This window comes from Orcinus orca, chromosome 8, assembly GCF_937001465.1.
Source record: "Orcinus orca chromosome 8, mOrcOrc1.1, whole genome shotgun sequence".
NCBI lineage: Eukaryota > Metazoa > Chordata > Mammalia > Artiodactyla > Delphinidae > Orcinus > Orcinus orca.
The window spans coordinates 4646558-4660385 of NC_064566.1; the positions used below are offsets into that span (position 1 = coordinate 4646558).

The 13828-nt window shown below is 55.9% G+C and overlaps 1 protein-coding gene across 2 annotated transcripts; it reads right to left on the minus strand.

The window, feature by feature from the left end:
• Positions 1–328: 328 nt before the first annotated feature.
• On the minus strand, positions 329–7050 carry GAL (galanin and GMAP prepropeptide). 2 transcript variants are annotated; one of them, XM_004278043.3, is made up of 6 exons: positions 6562–7044; positions 6213–6293; positions 5297–5351; positions 2097–2183; positions 1731–1808; positions 329–575 (listed from the first exon to the last, which is right to left on the minus strand). In XM_004278043.3, exons 2-6 carry the CDS (start codon positions 6291–6293, stop codon positions 508–510), a joined length of 369 nt encoding a protein of 122 aa, XP_004278091.1. In that variant the 5' UTR covers positions 6562–7044; the 3' UTR covers positions 329–507. The 2 variants fall into 2 exon arrangements, with proteins under 2 accessions (XP_004278091.1, XP_049568950.1); XM_049712993.1 differs by lacking the exon at positions 329–575 and adding an exon at positions 677–717 and having other exon boundaries at positions 6562–7050.
• Positions 7051–13828: the final 6778 nt, after the last annotated feature.

A 13828-nucleotide genomic window follows, 5' to 3' on the forward strand; every position in this document is an offset into this window, starting at 1 on the left:
CGTTTAGGGTTTCTTTAGGCTTCTTGGTTCCCATCTCCCTAAAACATCAACTCCACGAGGCCAGGGGTTCTGCCTGTTTTGTGGTTTTGTTTGTCTCAGAAACAGACTGACCTTCATAATTACGTTTGACTCAGCTTAAGATAACTTTGTTCCCTGGACATGAGTGACGAGAGAAAGTGTCTCAGAGATGCTCTGGATGGTAGAATTTGGGTGTAAAACTTCTCTCTATTACGTGTGACTGTAATCAAGCATCATCTTTTAAACACACACTGGTGGCAGCGGCAACAAGACACACGTGTGGAAGAAAACGGTAATCACAAGCTGTTGCTGGTTTTTTATTTGCCGCTCAAAATTATGACCAAAGGGAAAGAATCTTAAATGATGAGAGCACAGCAGCAGGGCAGAGAGGACGGGGGTGGTTGACTCTGCACTCGTTGCCGTATGATTATCATAGGCTTCGAGCTTGACTTCGATGCCCACGAAGAGCAGCACCGCCCTGGGAGCCTCCTAGGACTGCTCCACGCCTTCCGAGGGCACTGCGGGGAGGCCGGGCCGGCGCTCCAGGGCCCCAGCGTCTGCAGAGGGGAGGGCCAAGCTCAAGTGCCCGTCCTCTGCAGAGATGCTCACGGCAGCAAACCCAGGATGAGGCACGTGTCACATTTAACTCTCGTACTTAGCATGCATTTGAAACGGTCAGACTCTAGAAGAGTGTAATTCCTGTTTGGGCAATGAAACTCGATGTCTCCTAATGAAAGAAGTTCCATGTTACAACATCCAAAACAAAACAAACAAACAAAAAACCCAGAAGAGTCCCTCTGCCCCTCACTGGAAAAGTCACCAGCAGATTTTCTCCAGCAGAGATTTCCCCAAAGCCTGCACTGGGCTCGAACAGAGGGGATCGGTTACTTGGTCCTGAGGTTTCTAAGTTCTTCTCCCACAGTCCCCCTGCCCATGGATGGTTCTAAGGAAAAGCACAGGCCTCAAGTCTCCTCCCCCGACTCCTTCCTCCCTCCCCACGCCCACCTGAAGTCCCTCAACTAAGGCAGTGGAGCCTGAGAGCAAATGGATCAAAACAGAACCCAAGAATTAGTCTTCGCTCTTCCAACTAGACAACAAAACTGTGATGTGCAGAACCTGACCACCCAAGGTCTCCCTTCAAAGTGGCCCACGTGCCACTGTGTCCCCAGGCCACCTCTCTGTGGTGAGCTCTGAGCCCCTTCCACAGGGGCAGCTTTGACCCTCACAGTGGCATGAATGACAGCCCTGAGGCACAGAAGTGCTGGGGCTGAATGCTTCACAGAAAGGCCCCCATGGGCTGTACTAGATCCCGGGATGGAGAGCTGTCGGGGTTACATGCAGCCAGCCCCACTGGAGGCTGCGCAGGGTGAAAGGGCAATCCGGGCCGCGGGCTCCCTTCACTCGCCGCGCTCCCAAGATACGGTTTAAGGTGGTCTACGCAGAGCCTGACTGTGTGTAGTAACTAGGCCCCGGAAGGTACAGCCGCTGTTACCATGTCAAGAAATGTGGGTCCAGCAGAGTGAATGGACCAGGCCCCTTTGCAGCTGGTTCCCATGCCCCCGCCTGTAACCCCACCCACCAGCGTGACTGTCGGTGTGTAGGTGGACCATGGTTCCTTCCCAGGAGAAGTCTGTGGAATCCTTTCTTGACAGGTTTTTAATGTGCACAGGCTTCTAAGAGGTGGCATTTTATGTTGGTACTATTTCACATACCTTTGAGCTGCAAGAAAGTCAGAAACTCGATTATCGTGCGCACGACATTGTTCTCCAACAGCCGCCTGTCAATGCTTCCTAGAAACCAGAGGGGATCAGCGTTGACGACCTTGGTGCCTGTCTTAGACCTGGGCACCTGGGGGCATCACCGGCGTGTCCCTCCCTCCCTCTCAGAGCCCGGCTCAGCGCAGTGGAGGCCCTGAGCCCCTGTGGCCGCCCCTGAGCTTACCCTCAGGTTTGCTGCTCCTATTTCTGGTGGCTGACAGATGGGACCGGGCCAAGCTCAGGCCCTGGCTGTGGGTCAGCGGTGGCAGGAGCCCGATACCCCCCACTGCCCTGTGTGCCCTGAGATTAAAGTCCTCTCACCTGGCCTGGCTTCGTCTTCAGGCTCGAGTTCCCGCTTGCCAGTGAAGCCATGCTTGTCGTGAAATGATCTGTGGTTGTCAATGGCATCTGTTTGCAAATCAGAGGAAAGCACCTGAGTGTTGCCACTGTAATGAAAGCGCACATGGCTGCTTACAGCCAACACGTAACACAACGGACAGAAAAACAAAGCCAAGGGAGGGAAACCATGGAAGAGGGAGTTGTTCTCCGTGGAACCTGAGGGAGGAACTCGTGCCAGGGCCAGGGTACAGCTCTTCTCCAGGTGCTGGGGCCCCACGGAACAAGAGGGGAGCCTCCAGCCAAGAGGGGGCAGCACGTGGCCAGCAGAGGGCACCGGCCCCAGGGGCACAGACCTGGTGCAGGGAGAGGGGAGTGCCAAGGGGGCCCCGGGGGGGCTGGAGTTTGAGCTGGTTGCCTCCCAGGCAGAGGACAGGGGCTGGAGTCCTGTGTCCCTGAAAATGGGGTCGGGGGGGGAACCACAGGATTTGCAGTTCTGATGTAATCAGAATTTTATTTCTCAAAGATCACTGGCTGCTGTGTGGGAGACAGACTGAAGCCGGGGAGAGAGATACAGACAGAGACAGAAGGAGGAGGGGAGGGAAGGAGGGAGGTTGAGTATGTGTGTGTGTGTGTGTGTGTGTGTGTGTGTGTGTGTACGCAGGCGCACACTCTGGGTGGAGTGACACAGGGGAATGGTAATTGCAGTTCCCTGGCGGTCCAGGGGTTAGGACTCCGCGCTTCCACTGCAGGGGCCCAGGTTCGATCCCTGGTCGGGAAATTAAGACCCCACGTGCTGAGCGGCACGGGCAAAAAAACAAAAACAAAAGTATTGGAAAGAATGAGGGCTCTCCACCAAGTGCCCTGGAATGAAGAGAAGGGCCTGAGAGGGGCCCTCTCCGGGCTAAAGGAGAAGGTCTGGCTCTCGGTCTCTGGCTACCTGGCCTGGTACCATCTCCAAGCCCAGACAAAAGAAAGCGAACTCATTTTTCCAGAGACAGAGGTCTTGGCATTAAATGTGGAGGAATGATAAGTAACCCGGCGCTTCCAAAGGCCACTGGGTGCAGTCAGGCTCAAACTGTCTTCAGCATTTTTATGTTGCCATTTTCTATGCTGACCTGAGAACAGAAGTCAGGAGCACAGTGTGAAGTTGCAAAGAATCCTGACAGACAGCTAGTCCAGATGGACAGCTTCTGGTGATCCAACCTGATAGTGAAAAATGGCTTGTTTTCTAACAGGATTTTTTGGCCGTGCCACAAAGCATGTGGGATCTTAGCTCCCCGACCAGGGATTGAACCCGGGCCCCAGCAGTGAAAGCGCTGAGTCCTAACCACTGCACCGCCAGGGAATTCCCTAAATCTTCTTGATAAACACATTTTCAGTATGCCAGAGTCACATGGACAAGTATTTCTGTTAAAGGGCTCCTTCTTTCTTTCGGGCCAGTGGTACACAGAGATGAGGTGCTTTCTCAGGGGAAGAACTCAGGGCTGCAAAGGGTTCAGGAAAACTCGTGCCCTTTAAATCAGTCTTTGCCTCCTGCAGGCGAAGTGACAAGACCACGTGGGGACCGGCTGCTGCGTTTGATCTGAGACTAAAGAAGCCCAGCAGATCCTGCCCGTGGCCCCATTTAGTTTTTGTCATTTCTGTGCCTGTGTTTCTCAAAGCCCGGCTCTCAGGCACCCTCCAGGTGGTCAGATAAACAACCACCTGCAGGGGAAGAAGAGTCTGTACTTACACTTGGGGATTAAGAACTAAAAGTAGCTCCCGGGGTAGTTTAATCGGGGACCATTCTTCCCAGCGACTCTGGAAGGACTGGGATGTGAGCTGTATATGAGTTGTTTGCCTCGTTTCCGGCAAGAAAGTAGGAAATAAATAGAGGAGGATTTTTTTTTAAGGTGGATGGATGTCCCCAAATCAACCGTGCCTGCAAATTTGAAAGCTACGAGTAGGTAGGAGGTTGGATGGGAAGTGAAAGGTCTCCCCTCGCCCCCTCCTTTAGGACAATTAAAATCTGAAGGTGTCACTGCAGACAGAGGACGTGAAGAGAGCAGAGAGTGGGGGCTGAGTGGGTGAGGGGAGGCCGCAGTGGCCGTAGCCTGCACTGCCCAGAGCTGTGCCCTTTAGCGCTGGAGGCGTGGCCTGTCTGCACACACCCGCTCCCCCGCTGCCTGCCGCCCTCTGCGCCCACTTAGGAATCCCACAGCAGCGAGCTGGTCTCTGGGCCCCGGGCTCGGTGCGCCTCCCTGTAAAGGCAGCAGGCGGACAGGGCGTCTCTGAAGGCCCCCGCTGCCCTAGACTCCCGGGATTCTCTGCACCATGAATGTAATCAAACTACTCCCACCGAGTCCAGACGGTGTCACATCAAGGACGAGACACCAAGCGTCAGTCACCCTGCAGGGCGGCTCCAGGGACAGATTTGGAGCAGGAAGGGGACCTTCTGCATTTAGTTTTGGGGCGAGCATGTTTTGGCTTCTCCAGGTCACCTGCGAATTCCTATCCCAGGCTTAGACTCACGGAAGATGGAGATAAGGCTGGGGTCAGTCGACCTGGGGTGCTCTGTGAAGCCAAGGAGTGGATGGGAACGTTTAGGGAGACACAGAGGGACCCAAGAGAGGGCCCAGAACAGAGCCCCAAGGGATGTCTGCCTTCCAAGACGGTCACCTGGGAAAGCCTGAGCAAAGTCTGAGGCTAGGAATCCCATGGGGTGCAGGGCAGGAGAGCCAGAGGAAGGACAGGCTTCCGGAGGTATCAGGCCTGGGCCAATGTGCCGAGCAGTTGAGACTGGCCAGGCCGAGGAACGGGGGTAAAAAGGGGGAAGGGTGCAGAGAAGGCAGGAGAGGGCCCTGAGGGTTTGCCAAGCTGCAGGCTGCAGGATGGGTCAGGGTTCAAGAAAGAGCGAGGTGCCCCAAGGGTGGGGGGACAAATGGGGAGGAGACTGAGAATTGGGACATCCGGGGGGCTGCCTTTCAGGGAATCAGTTAAACCTACAGAGAAACCATCCTGCCTCAGAGTCTCATGGAAGACTCCCCTGTTTCCCTTTATCAGACTCAAACTGGAATATCAAGGTATCAGAACGATGACTGGCCATCCCCATATTTCAGAAACAGCAGGATGAGCGCAAGTGCCACAGCCAGCACTAGAAGGGCAGGTTCGGTGTCGGGAGGCCATGTACCCGCATCACTTACGTGGTCCAAGAAGGTAGCCAGCACTGTTCAGGGTCCAGCCTCTCTTTTCCTTCACCTTAAATGGGAGAAAGGGGTTCAGATGGCAAGAATCTTGCCTGGTACCGGCTGCGCTGGCTCAAAGCAGCCCCAAAGGCCGCTTCTGCTTGTATAACCCACCATGGCAGCCTGTGAAGTTACTTACTTCAAATAATCACAGAACTTAAATTACAAACACACTTTAGTTACTCTTTCATATACTAAGCCGAGAGTTGCAGACTGTTAAAGCAAGAGCTTTGAATGAAATTAGAAGGACATTAAGTGAAATTCACTCAGACCTTCCAGGCACGATACAGGACTTAGAATAATGCATGTACTTTTGGAAGCTGCAAGAAATTCCAGATTTGCAGATAAGCTATATTTGACATGAAAATAGGACTACTTGCTTTATCAAATACTTCCTTTTGCGCCGTAGACCACAGACTCAGAGCGCACCCACTCGCTTTTAAGTGATGCTGAGAACACCTGTTGATAACACCAGCTCGCACACGGTGTACTGACACTCTACTGAACCGAATGGAATGAGATTTGCTTCTCACTCGTCGAGGCGCTAACCTCAAGTACAGCAGTGTCCACGTTTAGTGGTCGATAGCCAGGGGCTGTTTACACACTGGGAGAGGCGAGGTGCCAGGAGGAAAGGAGGGAGCCTCTGAGCGGAAACCGCCGCCCTCCGCCCAGCCCCCTCTGGTCTGCTCGCAGGAGCCGGGCCCCTCCCTGCGCAGCTCCCCGCGGCAGAGACCCCCCCACCCCCGCCCGCCCGGAGGCAGAATTGATGGCACAAGGCACCCACCCTCCCCCGAGCCTGGTTCTGATGCGGTTGCCCCCCTTTACAGAGAAGGGGACCCGCTTGGGGAGCGTTTGCTCCCCAGCCTGCACTTACCGGCGACCCGAGCCCCAGGGTGGCTGAAAGGGCCGCAGCGAGGAGCAGCGAGGCGAGCAGGAGGGCGCAGCCTCTGGGCATCTGCAAGGGAAGGCGGGCGGTGGGGGACGGCGCGGGGAGGCCGGTCTCGGTCTCCAGGGCTCACGTCGGGCGGAGGCTCGGACCCCCCCCACCCCACGGTTGCGGGAAGGGCGGCCAGGAGCCGAGGTGCCGAGGACCGAGAGCCTGGGCAAGGGGCAGAGGCGCCGCGCCGGCCCCAGGGAAGGTCCACCCTCAGGTGGGCGCTCCGGAGAGGGGACGGCGGAGAAAGGGGGTCCGCCTCCCGCTGGGGTCCCCTGGGGCGCGGTACCTTGAGCGGCGGGTCCCGGGGGATCTGCAGGTCCTGGGGCGTCAGCAGGTCCGGGGATGTCGGCGGGGCCGCGCGTCCGTCGAGTCGGGTCGAGTAGGGTAGGGCAGGGGGCTCTCACCGCATGGCGCGGCCTCGGGGACACGGAGGCGGGAAGCTCAGGGCGGGCTCCCTCGACGTGTCAGCGCCCGGAGCCGCCGCCACCGCGATTTATGCGGCGCGTCCGGGGCCGCTCCGCCGCGTCACGGGCTCGGTTCCCGCCCCCGCGCCCTCGCCGGCCCGAGTGGGCGGGAGGGACCGGAACTCGGTTCCCAAGGGGCGCTCGGAGCGCCTGCGGGAGGGCGGGGACGGCGGAGAGACCCCCGCACCCCGCGCGAGAGCCCCCCGACCCGGATGTTAGCGGCCCCGGAGCAGCGAGCCCCCCACTTCGGCACCGCGTCGCGTGCCGCCAGCGAGCCCTCCGCAGCCAGAGACCCTCAATCCAAGCTGGGCGGGTCGCTGGGTCCTGGGCCCCCGGGGCACCCCCCTCGCATGCTTTTGCAGCGGCTGGATGGCGGATTCAGCCTCAGAGCCATCCATGGGGGAGGACGGGAGGCCAAAGCTCGCCCAGCTTCCCTGCCTCCCGGTCGGTGCCCAGTGGTCCTCGGGGGCCCAGACCCCGTCCTGTTTTTCTAAAATGGGGCAACTCAGCTAGGGGGGCACTTAGGCTTTCAGTTCCTGGGGGCTGAGTGGCTCCCCTGCCTCAGAGCTGTGGGCCCTTCTTACGTCCCTCAGGCGCTGCTGGGCCAGAAGGGGTCCCTGCAGACGTTCCCTTCATGGAACAAATGTGGGTCCTCTAAGTTGACATGGTCTGTCACCAAGACACCACCCGGGGGGACACCCACTGTCGCTGCTTCTCCCTCAGTCTGGGTGAGGGGATTCTGTACAAATCCTGGGTGTGGCCCGTGACCCTGGCCAGGGAGACTTAGGTGGGCACCAGAAGCCTGCAGACCCAGCAAGGCAGAAGCGAGGAGAGATGCTGTGACTCCCCAGGGCCAGCAGAGGCATTTAGACAAAGGAGGATGGCACCCCGGATAGCAGGTGCCTGCTTCCCGGCACAGGCTGTGCTGAGACCCACGGCCAGGGTTATAATGGGCTCTGTGCGCTCAGCAGTGACCCAGTGAGACACTGTCACCTTGTCATCTTGAAGACAGCCCAGTGTGAGGCAGATAAAATGGGTCACCATTAGAGTAATGGAAATCAAACAGAAAGCATAATTTTATCCTTGCTCTGTGAGCTGGCCCATCTTCCCTCAGAGGCCCTGTTCACCACCAAACACCAACCTGGGCCTGGTAAGCAGGAAGAGCGAGTCCAGAGAAAACCGAGGCCACAGTCCAGCACGGGCTCATCCACGCGTCCCCGGAGAGGTGTTGCTTCCCCCGGCACCGCACGGGGACTGCGGCAGCAGACGGAAATTACAGTCAAATGGAGACCTGAATGCACAAAAACAGTTGTACAAATAACCACTTCATTATCATGAGAAGGAGGTACGTGTATTCAGGGAGCTTGACCTGAAAGGTGAGCAAGATTGGCCAGGTGGGGCCCAGCGCATTCCAGGTGAAAGGGATCACAAAGGTAGGCCCCCTTTTTGGTCCTTTTCCCTTCCTCCTTCCTCCCGCCTGGAATGTGGATGCAAGGGCTGGAGCTGAACAGCCATTTTGGGCCACAAGGTGATGACTTTGGATGACAGCAAGACTGAAGGAGCCTGGGTCCCTGGGCTTCTGACCTCCAGGCTTGTTTCCCAACAGAGAGAAATAAACCTTTCTTTTACTTAAGCCAAATGTTGTTTGGAGGGTTTCTATTATATGTAGTTGGAATGACTCCTCACTAATAAACGGTGTCTCACACAAAACAGTCGACAAATATTTGATGAATGAATTAATGAAGACAAATGAGTAAAGGGATGCACACCTCCAATGCTGGTTAGCAGCTAATGGTGGTGAGATGGGCTCATAAAAGGAGAAGGCTTAGAAGAGAGGATGACAAAGGGACACCGCCTACTGATCCTATGGTGATCTCATTACTATTGAAGAAATGAGGAAATGTCTTGACCATCTAACCTTGGCTTTCGTTTGACTCCACAAATGTTGCACCCTTGATCCTGCCCTTCCATGGGTTCTAGCTGCTAACCCCAGCCCTACCCACGCCACCCACCCCAGTAGCTCAGTCGTCATGAAAAAAATCCCAGTTGCTCCCTAACGATAGTAGCTTGTTAAGGATCTGGCCAAAGTGAAGGTTGATCTAATTCTATGAATGGTCTTTTGAGTGCATGCGTTCAGCTCATCAATATGTCTTCGTTAAAGAATTCATGATACGTGTGAAGATCTGTTTACTTCGTCCATAGGAACAGTCGGTGTTTTTAGTAAGGGTGTGAGCTGAGGAGAAGGGAGAGATGATCGAGAAGAGAGATAAGCAGTTTGGGGACTTTGGCCGAGAGGATCCCCACCTCCCTTTCCCAATCCTCGGGGGACCCCTCCTCCCACTTCTCTGAACATCTTGCTGGCCAGAGTCACGTCCAGCCGCACTGGAAGCTGCAAAATGAGGTCTGTAATTATGTGCGGTGCTGGTGCCCCGCTGAAATCAGGGTTCTGAGCCAGAGGAAGGAAGATTGGCTGCTGGCCCTTGCAATCACCAGGCTGGGCCTCAGGCAGGGCCCCAAGGCAACTGTTTGCAAGGTTGCACACTTTTGTAAGATTTGAAATAAGCTAAAGCACAGTCAGTCCAGACCTGCGTCTTTCTACATCCCTCCCCAGCCGGGATTACCCTCGTGGAAAGTGGTGCTCGGGAGGCCCCAGGCATTTCCGGTTCTCAGGGGAGGTTGGAATGGGGATGCGTTTAGCTGGACCTCGGGTGGGAGGGAAGATTTACCTGGTTCGTGGTGGGTGTGTTTACAGTGGGGTGGATCTATCTCACGTACATTTATGGTTGAGGTGTGGCCAGCCCTTGCAGGGTGGGAATGGCTTCCAGGAACGCCCCCTGCCCACGGTGCCCACGCGCAGGCGTCGAGGTCCGCCCTGCAGAGCTGCTGGTACATCTCCGAAAGCTGGGAGCTGGGGCTGGAATAAGCCTGGGGTCACTGGAGGAAAAGAGAGAGGCTGCAGTTCTAGAGGCGCTCAGGCAGCTCTTGATCAGCCGCCACCCTCCGCCACTGTCTCCGCCAGCGTCTTGGGGGCCGTCAGGGCCTCTGGTCAGGCCCACAACCCCACACCAGCAGCACCTCCCGCCCCCAGCGCTGCTCCTGGGCAAGCTCAACTCTTGGGTGAGTGGAGAGGGGCATGGTGTTTTCCGGGTGGTCCAGCTTTGCGCATCTGGCGAGTCCGGGACTCTTTGCTTTGAGCCATCCTTGCCCGCCACCTGCGCCTCCTGCCCTGCCTGTGGGAACCTTCCTCTTCCCTAAGCCCACCCTCAGCATCTTCTTTCCCCCAGCTCCCCACTGCCCTGGGCTCTGGGCCAGGCAGTCTCCTCTCCCCAGCCCAGCTCCTCTCCCTTCCTGCTCCCCCCACCCCACCGGGGAGGCTCCCACCCCAGCCCCGCCCCCTCCCCCTGCTGCCTCCCACCTAGGTCCTCCCACCCCAGCCCCGCCCCCTTCTACTCCTTCCTGTCCCTCCCCTCCCCCTCCCCCCCTCCCTTCTCCCCACGACATCCCATTCTGGGGAGCTTCCCCAGGGAGTGTTGCTGCAGGTCAGAGGCTGGGTGTCTGGAATCCCTGTGCCCTGGGGTGACTCACCTGTTGGGTCCTTTCCGGGCGGCTCAGCCCGGAGGAGGGGGAGCGCTGACCCTCTGGGGCTGGTGACTCAGCTGCAGGCCCAGGCAGCAGCACCTGTTTCCTGGCCCTGAGTCCCATGGGCAGCACCCCCAGGGACATGTGGGAGCCCATCTGGCTAATGGGATGTGGGGACCCAGCGGGGGGGGGGGTATTTCCATTCGGGGGCCTGAGCTGTTGGCGGGGGAGGGGACGCAGCTGCCCTGTGCCCCACCCGCTTTTCAGGGACCCCGAATACTTTAAGGGACTTCAGAAACCATGAGCATTTTAAAACCTTCAGTTGAAGAATAATCGACAGACAAAAACGTGCTCCAGTGTGTTGAGCTGGCTGAATGCCCGCACCGCTCGGACCGCAGTGTCACCAGCCCCGGGTCCCCGGTCCCCAGGCCCCGCCCCTCCCGGTAGCCGCTGCGGGCTTCTAGCAGCTGTGACTTAGCTTGTTTTAAACTTTGTGGAAATGGAGTCATGAGGGTCTCTCTCCATATTCTGCCCGAGCTTCCTCCGAGTTGCTTTGTGTCTCTGTAAAATCCCAGAGCCTGTCAGAAGGTGACAGTGTCCGGCCTGTGGCTCGCTCATGGGTGGACGGGAGTTGAGTCAGTCACTTAAAGGCACCGGGCTCTGTGAACCGCCGTGATTGACGTCACCGGGAAGCTCAGTCCTTCCCCAGCTTCGTCCACTCATCGGTACTGATGGACAGTCCCCTGCCGGGAAGGCCACTGGCCACAGTGGTTTGGGTGTAGGGGGCTGGAGACACGGCCCATCCCCCGTCATCCTAGAGCCCAGTTGGGTCAGGGCTGGGCCGTGGTCCCGCCTTTGCTCCAAGTTCAGAGCCATCCAAGGAAACAGACACAGAGGCCGGGACAGGAGCCCAGCATCGGGTTCAAATCCCGCCTCAGCGTTCGCAAGCCGCGTGGCCTTGAATCCGTCACCAACCCTCCGTGTGTCTCCATTTCCTGCCAGTAAATAGCCCCCCACTTCACAGAGTCTCTGGAAAAAGTAAGTGAGAGGGGAGGGGACCTGGGTCAGCCAGCCGAGGACTCTGAATGGTGTTGGCCAGTTACCTAGACAGATCTGGGGTCAAGGCCAGGCTGTGCCGCGGCTCCCCGGGGGCTGCTGGGAGAACAAGGCCTATGACGCGCCCTCTTTGGAGCGTGGGCCCTGCCTTCCACTTTTGTCTCCACGTTGACTTACTTTACGTGCTCATTGTCAAAGACGTTGTAGCGACAAAAGACAGAAGAACGAAAGGCACAGAGTCAAAATCACCCACCATCATATCGCTTTTTAAAAAGTTTTAAAAATAAGAAACACCAGTTCTACCACCCACACGTCTAGAAGGAAACTCTGTAAACGGGCATGTGTGGTCTTCCAGGCGTGTCTGTGTTTTCACTGTGGTTATATGTACACTTAAACAAAGAAAGCCAAGTGGAGTTTTGCTATGATTGTTCTTTTGCAACCTGCTTCTTCCATTTCACATCTCAGACGGTTTTCCAGTTGAGGACCGCAGCATTCTTTCCGCCGCGAGGTGCACAGATCCCGGCTGACCGTCCCGGGTCACAGACATCGCAAGGTTCCCAGTGTCCTGGGGTGTGAGAGGAGTCCTGGTGCAGAATCCTCCAGGATCAGTGGATGGAGTCTTAGCCGTGGGGGCAGGGATGCAGGGTGCGCACATCTCAACTTTTGTCAGAAGCACCAAGTGACCTTCTGGGAAGGCTGTGCCCACTTACGGTCCCCTTTCAGAGTCCAAGTGCCCTCTGCCCCAAACCCTGGCTGGGTGCTACCAAGCATTCAGATTTTGCCAGTCTGACAAGGGGCCTGTAGGAGTTTGCTGAGGCTGCCGAAACAAAGGACCACAAACCAGGCGGCTTAAACAAGAGCAATGTAACATCTCACGGCTCCGGAGGCTGGAAGGCTGAGATCAAGGTGTTGTCAGGGTTGGTTCCTTCCGAGGCTGTGAAGGAGAATCTTCTTCTTTTGCCTGTTCTGGACATAAATGGAATCACACACTAGGTGGCCTGCCGTGCTCGGCTTCTTTCACTGAGCATAAGGTTCATGCGTGTCGTAGCCTGCGTCAGTGCTGCGTTCCTTTCTGGGGCTGAGTGATCCTCCACTGTGAGGCTGGACCACATTTGGATCCATTCGTCAGTTGATGGACACTTGGGCTGTTTCTACCTCTTGGCTCTTGTGAATAACGTTGCCCTGAACAGTCGTGTACAACCTTTTGTTCAAATACCCGTTTTCAATTCTTTTGGGTATATACCTAGGGGTTGAGTTGGTGGGTCAGAGAGTCATTCTATATTGAATTTTTAAGGAATTTTATTTAAATTTTTCATATTTTGTTCGTCATGGATATTTTACATTTATTTTGATTTTTAAATTCAATATTACATTGAAGGATTTGTCTCTGTTGTTGCGTTTTAGCCCCCCTTACATTTGGCACCCGGCCCTGTAGGGTGGGGTGCGCAGGGTGGGGAGGATGGATGGAGTGAAGCTGTTTCCGGGAGGCAAACTCACCTCCGTATCTTTGCACTTGCTGTTTCCTTGGTCTAGAACTTCCCTCCCACTTCCCACCTCAGCTTGCCTGGGACTGTGGTGTTTCCAAGAAGTCCCGAGCAAACTGGGACAGCTGGTCACCCAGTTCCCACCATTTCTTTCCTAGCTGCCTCCTCTCACTCTTGGACAATGCGGTTTAGCTGGCCTGGAAGCTGTCCAAGGTCACGCTCCCTGGAGGGTCTTCTTTGCATCTCCCGTCTCGCCTCCCCTCTGGGTCATCCCTGCCATGCCACGCCCACCTTTCTCTGGGTCCCTCTTGCTTTTGTAGTTGACTCCTTTTCACCCCAAATGGCCCCCTAGCTCACTCAGGTGCTATTAAATAAAAACACAGGACGAACAGTTAAATTTGAATTTCAGATGAACAACAAATAAATTTTGATCGTACGTATATCCCGTGCAATATTTGGGACGTGTTATACTAAAACGTTATTTGCTGCCATCCGAAATTCTGATTTAACCAGGCATCCTAGCTTATTGGGCAGCTCTAGTGGTCAGGGTGAGGTAGGGTGTGTGGGAAGCCCTGTCCTCCAGAACCTCGAGTCTCGGTCACAGAGGGGAGCTGAGCAAGGATGACGCTCCCCTCATGTCCACAGATAAGTATTTGGGGTCAAGCTCTACTCCAGGGAAAAATGAAAAGACCTGTGTGGGCTCCATATTTTTTTAAAAGAAGATATAGGTCTGGTAGGAAAGTGGACGTGAGCACCAATTAAGAGGAAATCGGATTGACAGATCCTTCGTGGTAAGAGCTTTCTTCCCTCCGTAATGCGTTGACAGCAGAACAAATCGTGGCCCTGGGGGAAAAAATTAAATTCTCAAACCCTGTTTATTATATTTGAAGAGTCAGGCTGACTTCCCAGAGGAAGGACATTGCCAATTACCATCGCCAGGGCCATCATTTTCCGGGGAGCACAGCTGTCC

What these genes read in the sequence shown, in the direction of transcription:
- GAL (XM_004278043.3), bottom strand. Translation starts at nt 6,293, where the DNA reads ATGCCCAGAGGCTGCGCCCTCCTGCTCGCCTCGCTGCTCCTCGCTGCG. An exon ending in TGAAGACGAAGCCAGGCCAG is followed by an intron (nt 1,809 to 2,096) that starts GTGAGAGGACTT and finishes TCTGGTTTCTAG; the next exon opens with GAAGCATTGACAGGCGGCTG. An exon ending in GACTTTCTTGCAGCTCAAAG is followed by an intron (nt 576 to 1,730) that starts GTATGTGAAATA and finishes TCCCCTCTGCAG; the next exon opens with ACGCTGGGGCCCTGGAGCGC.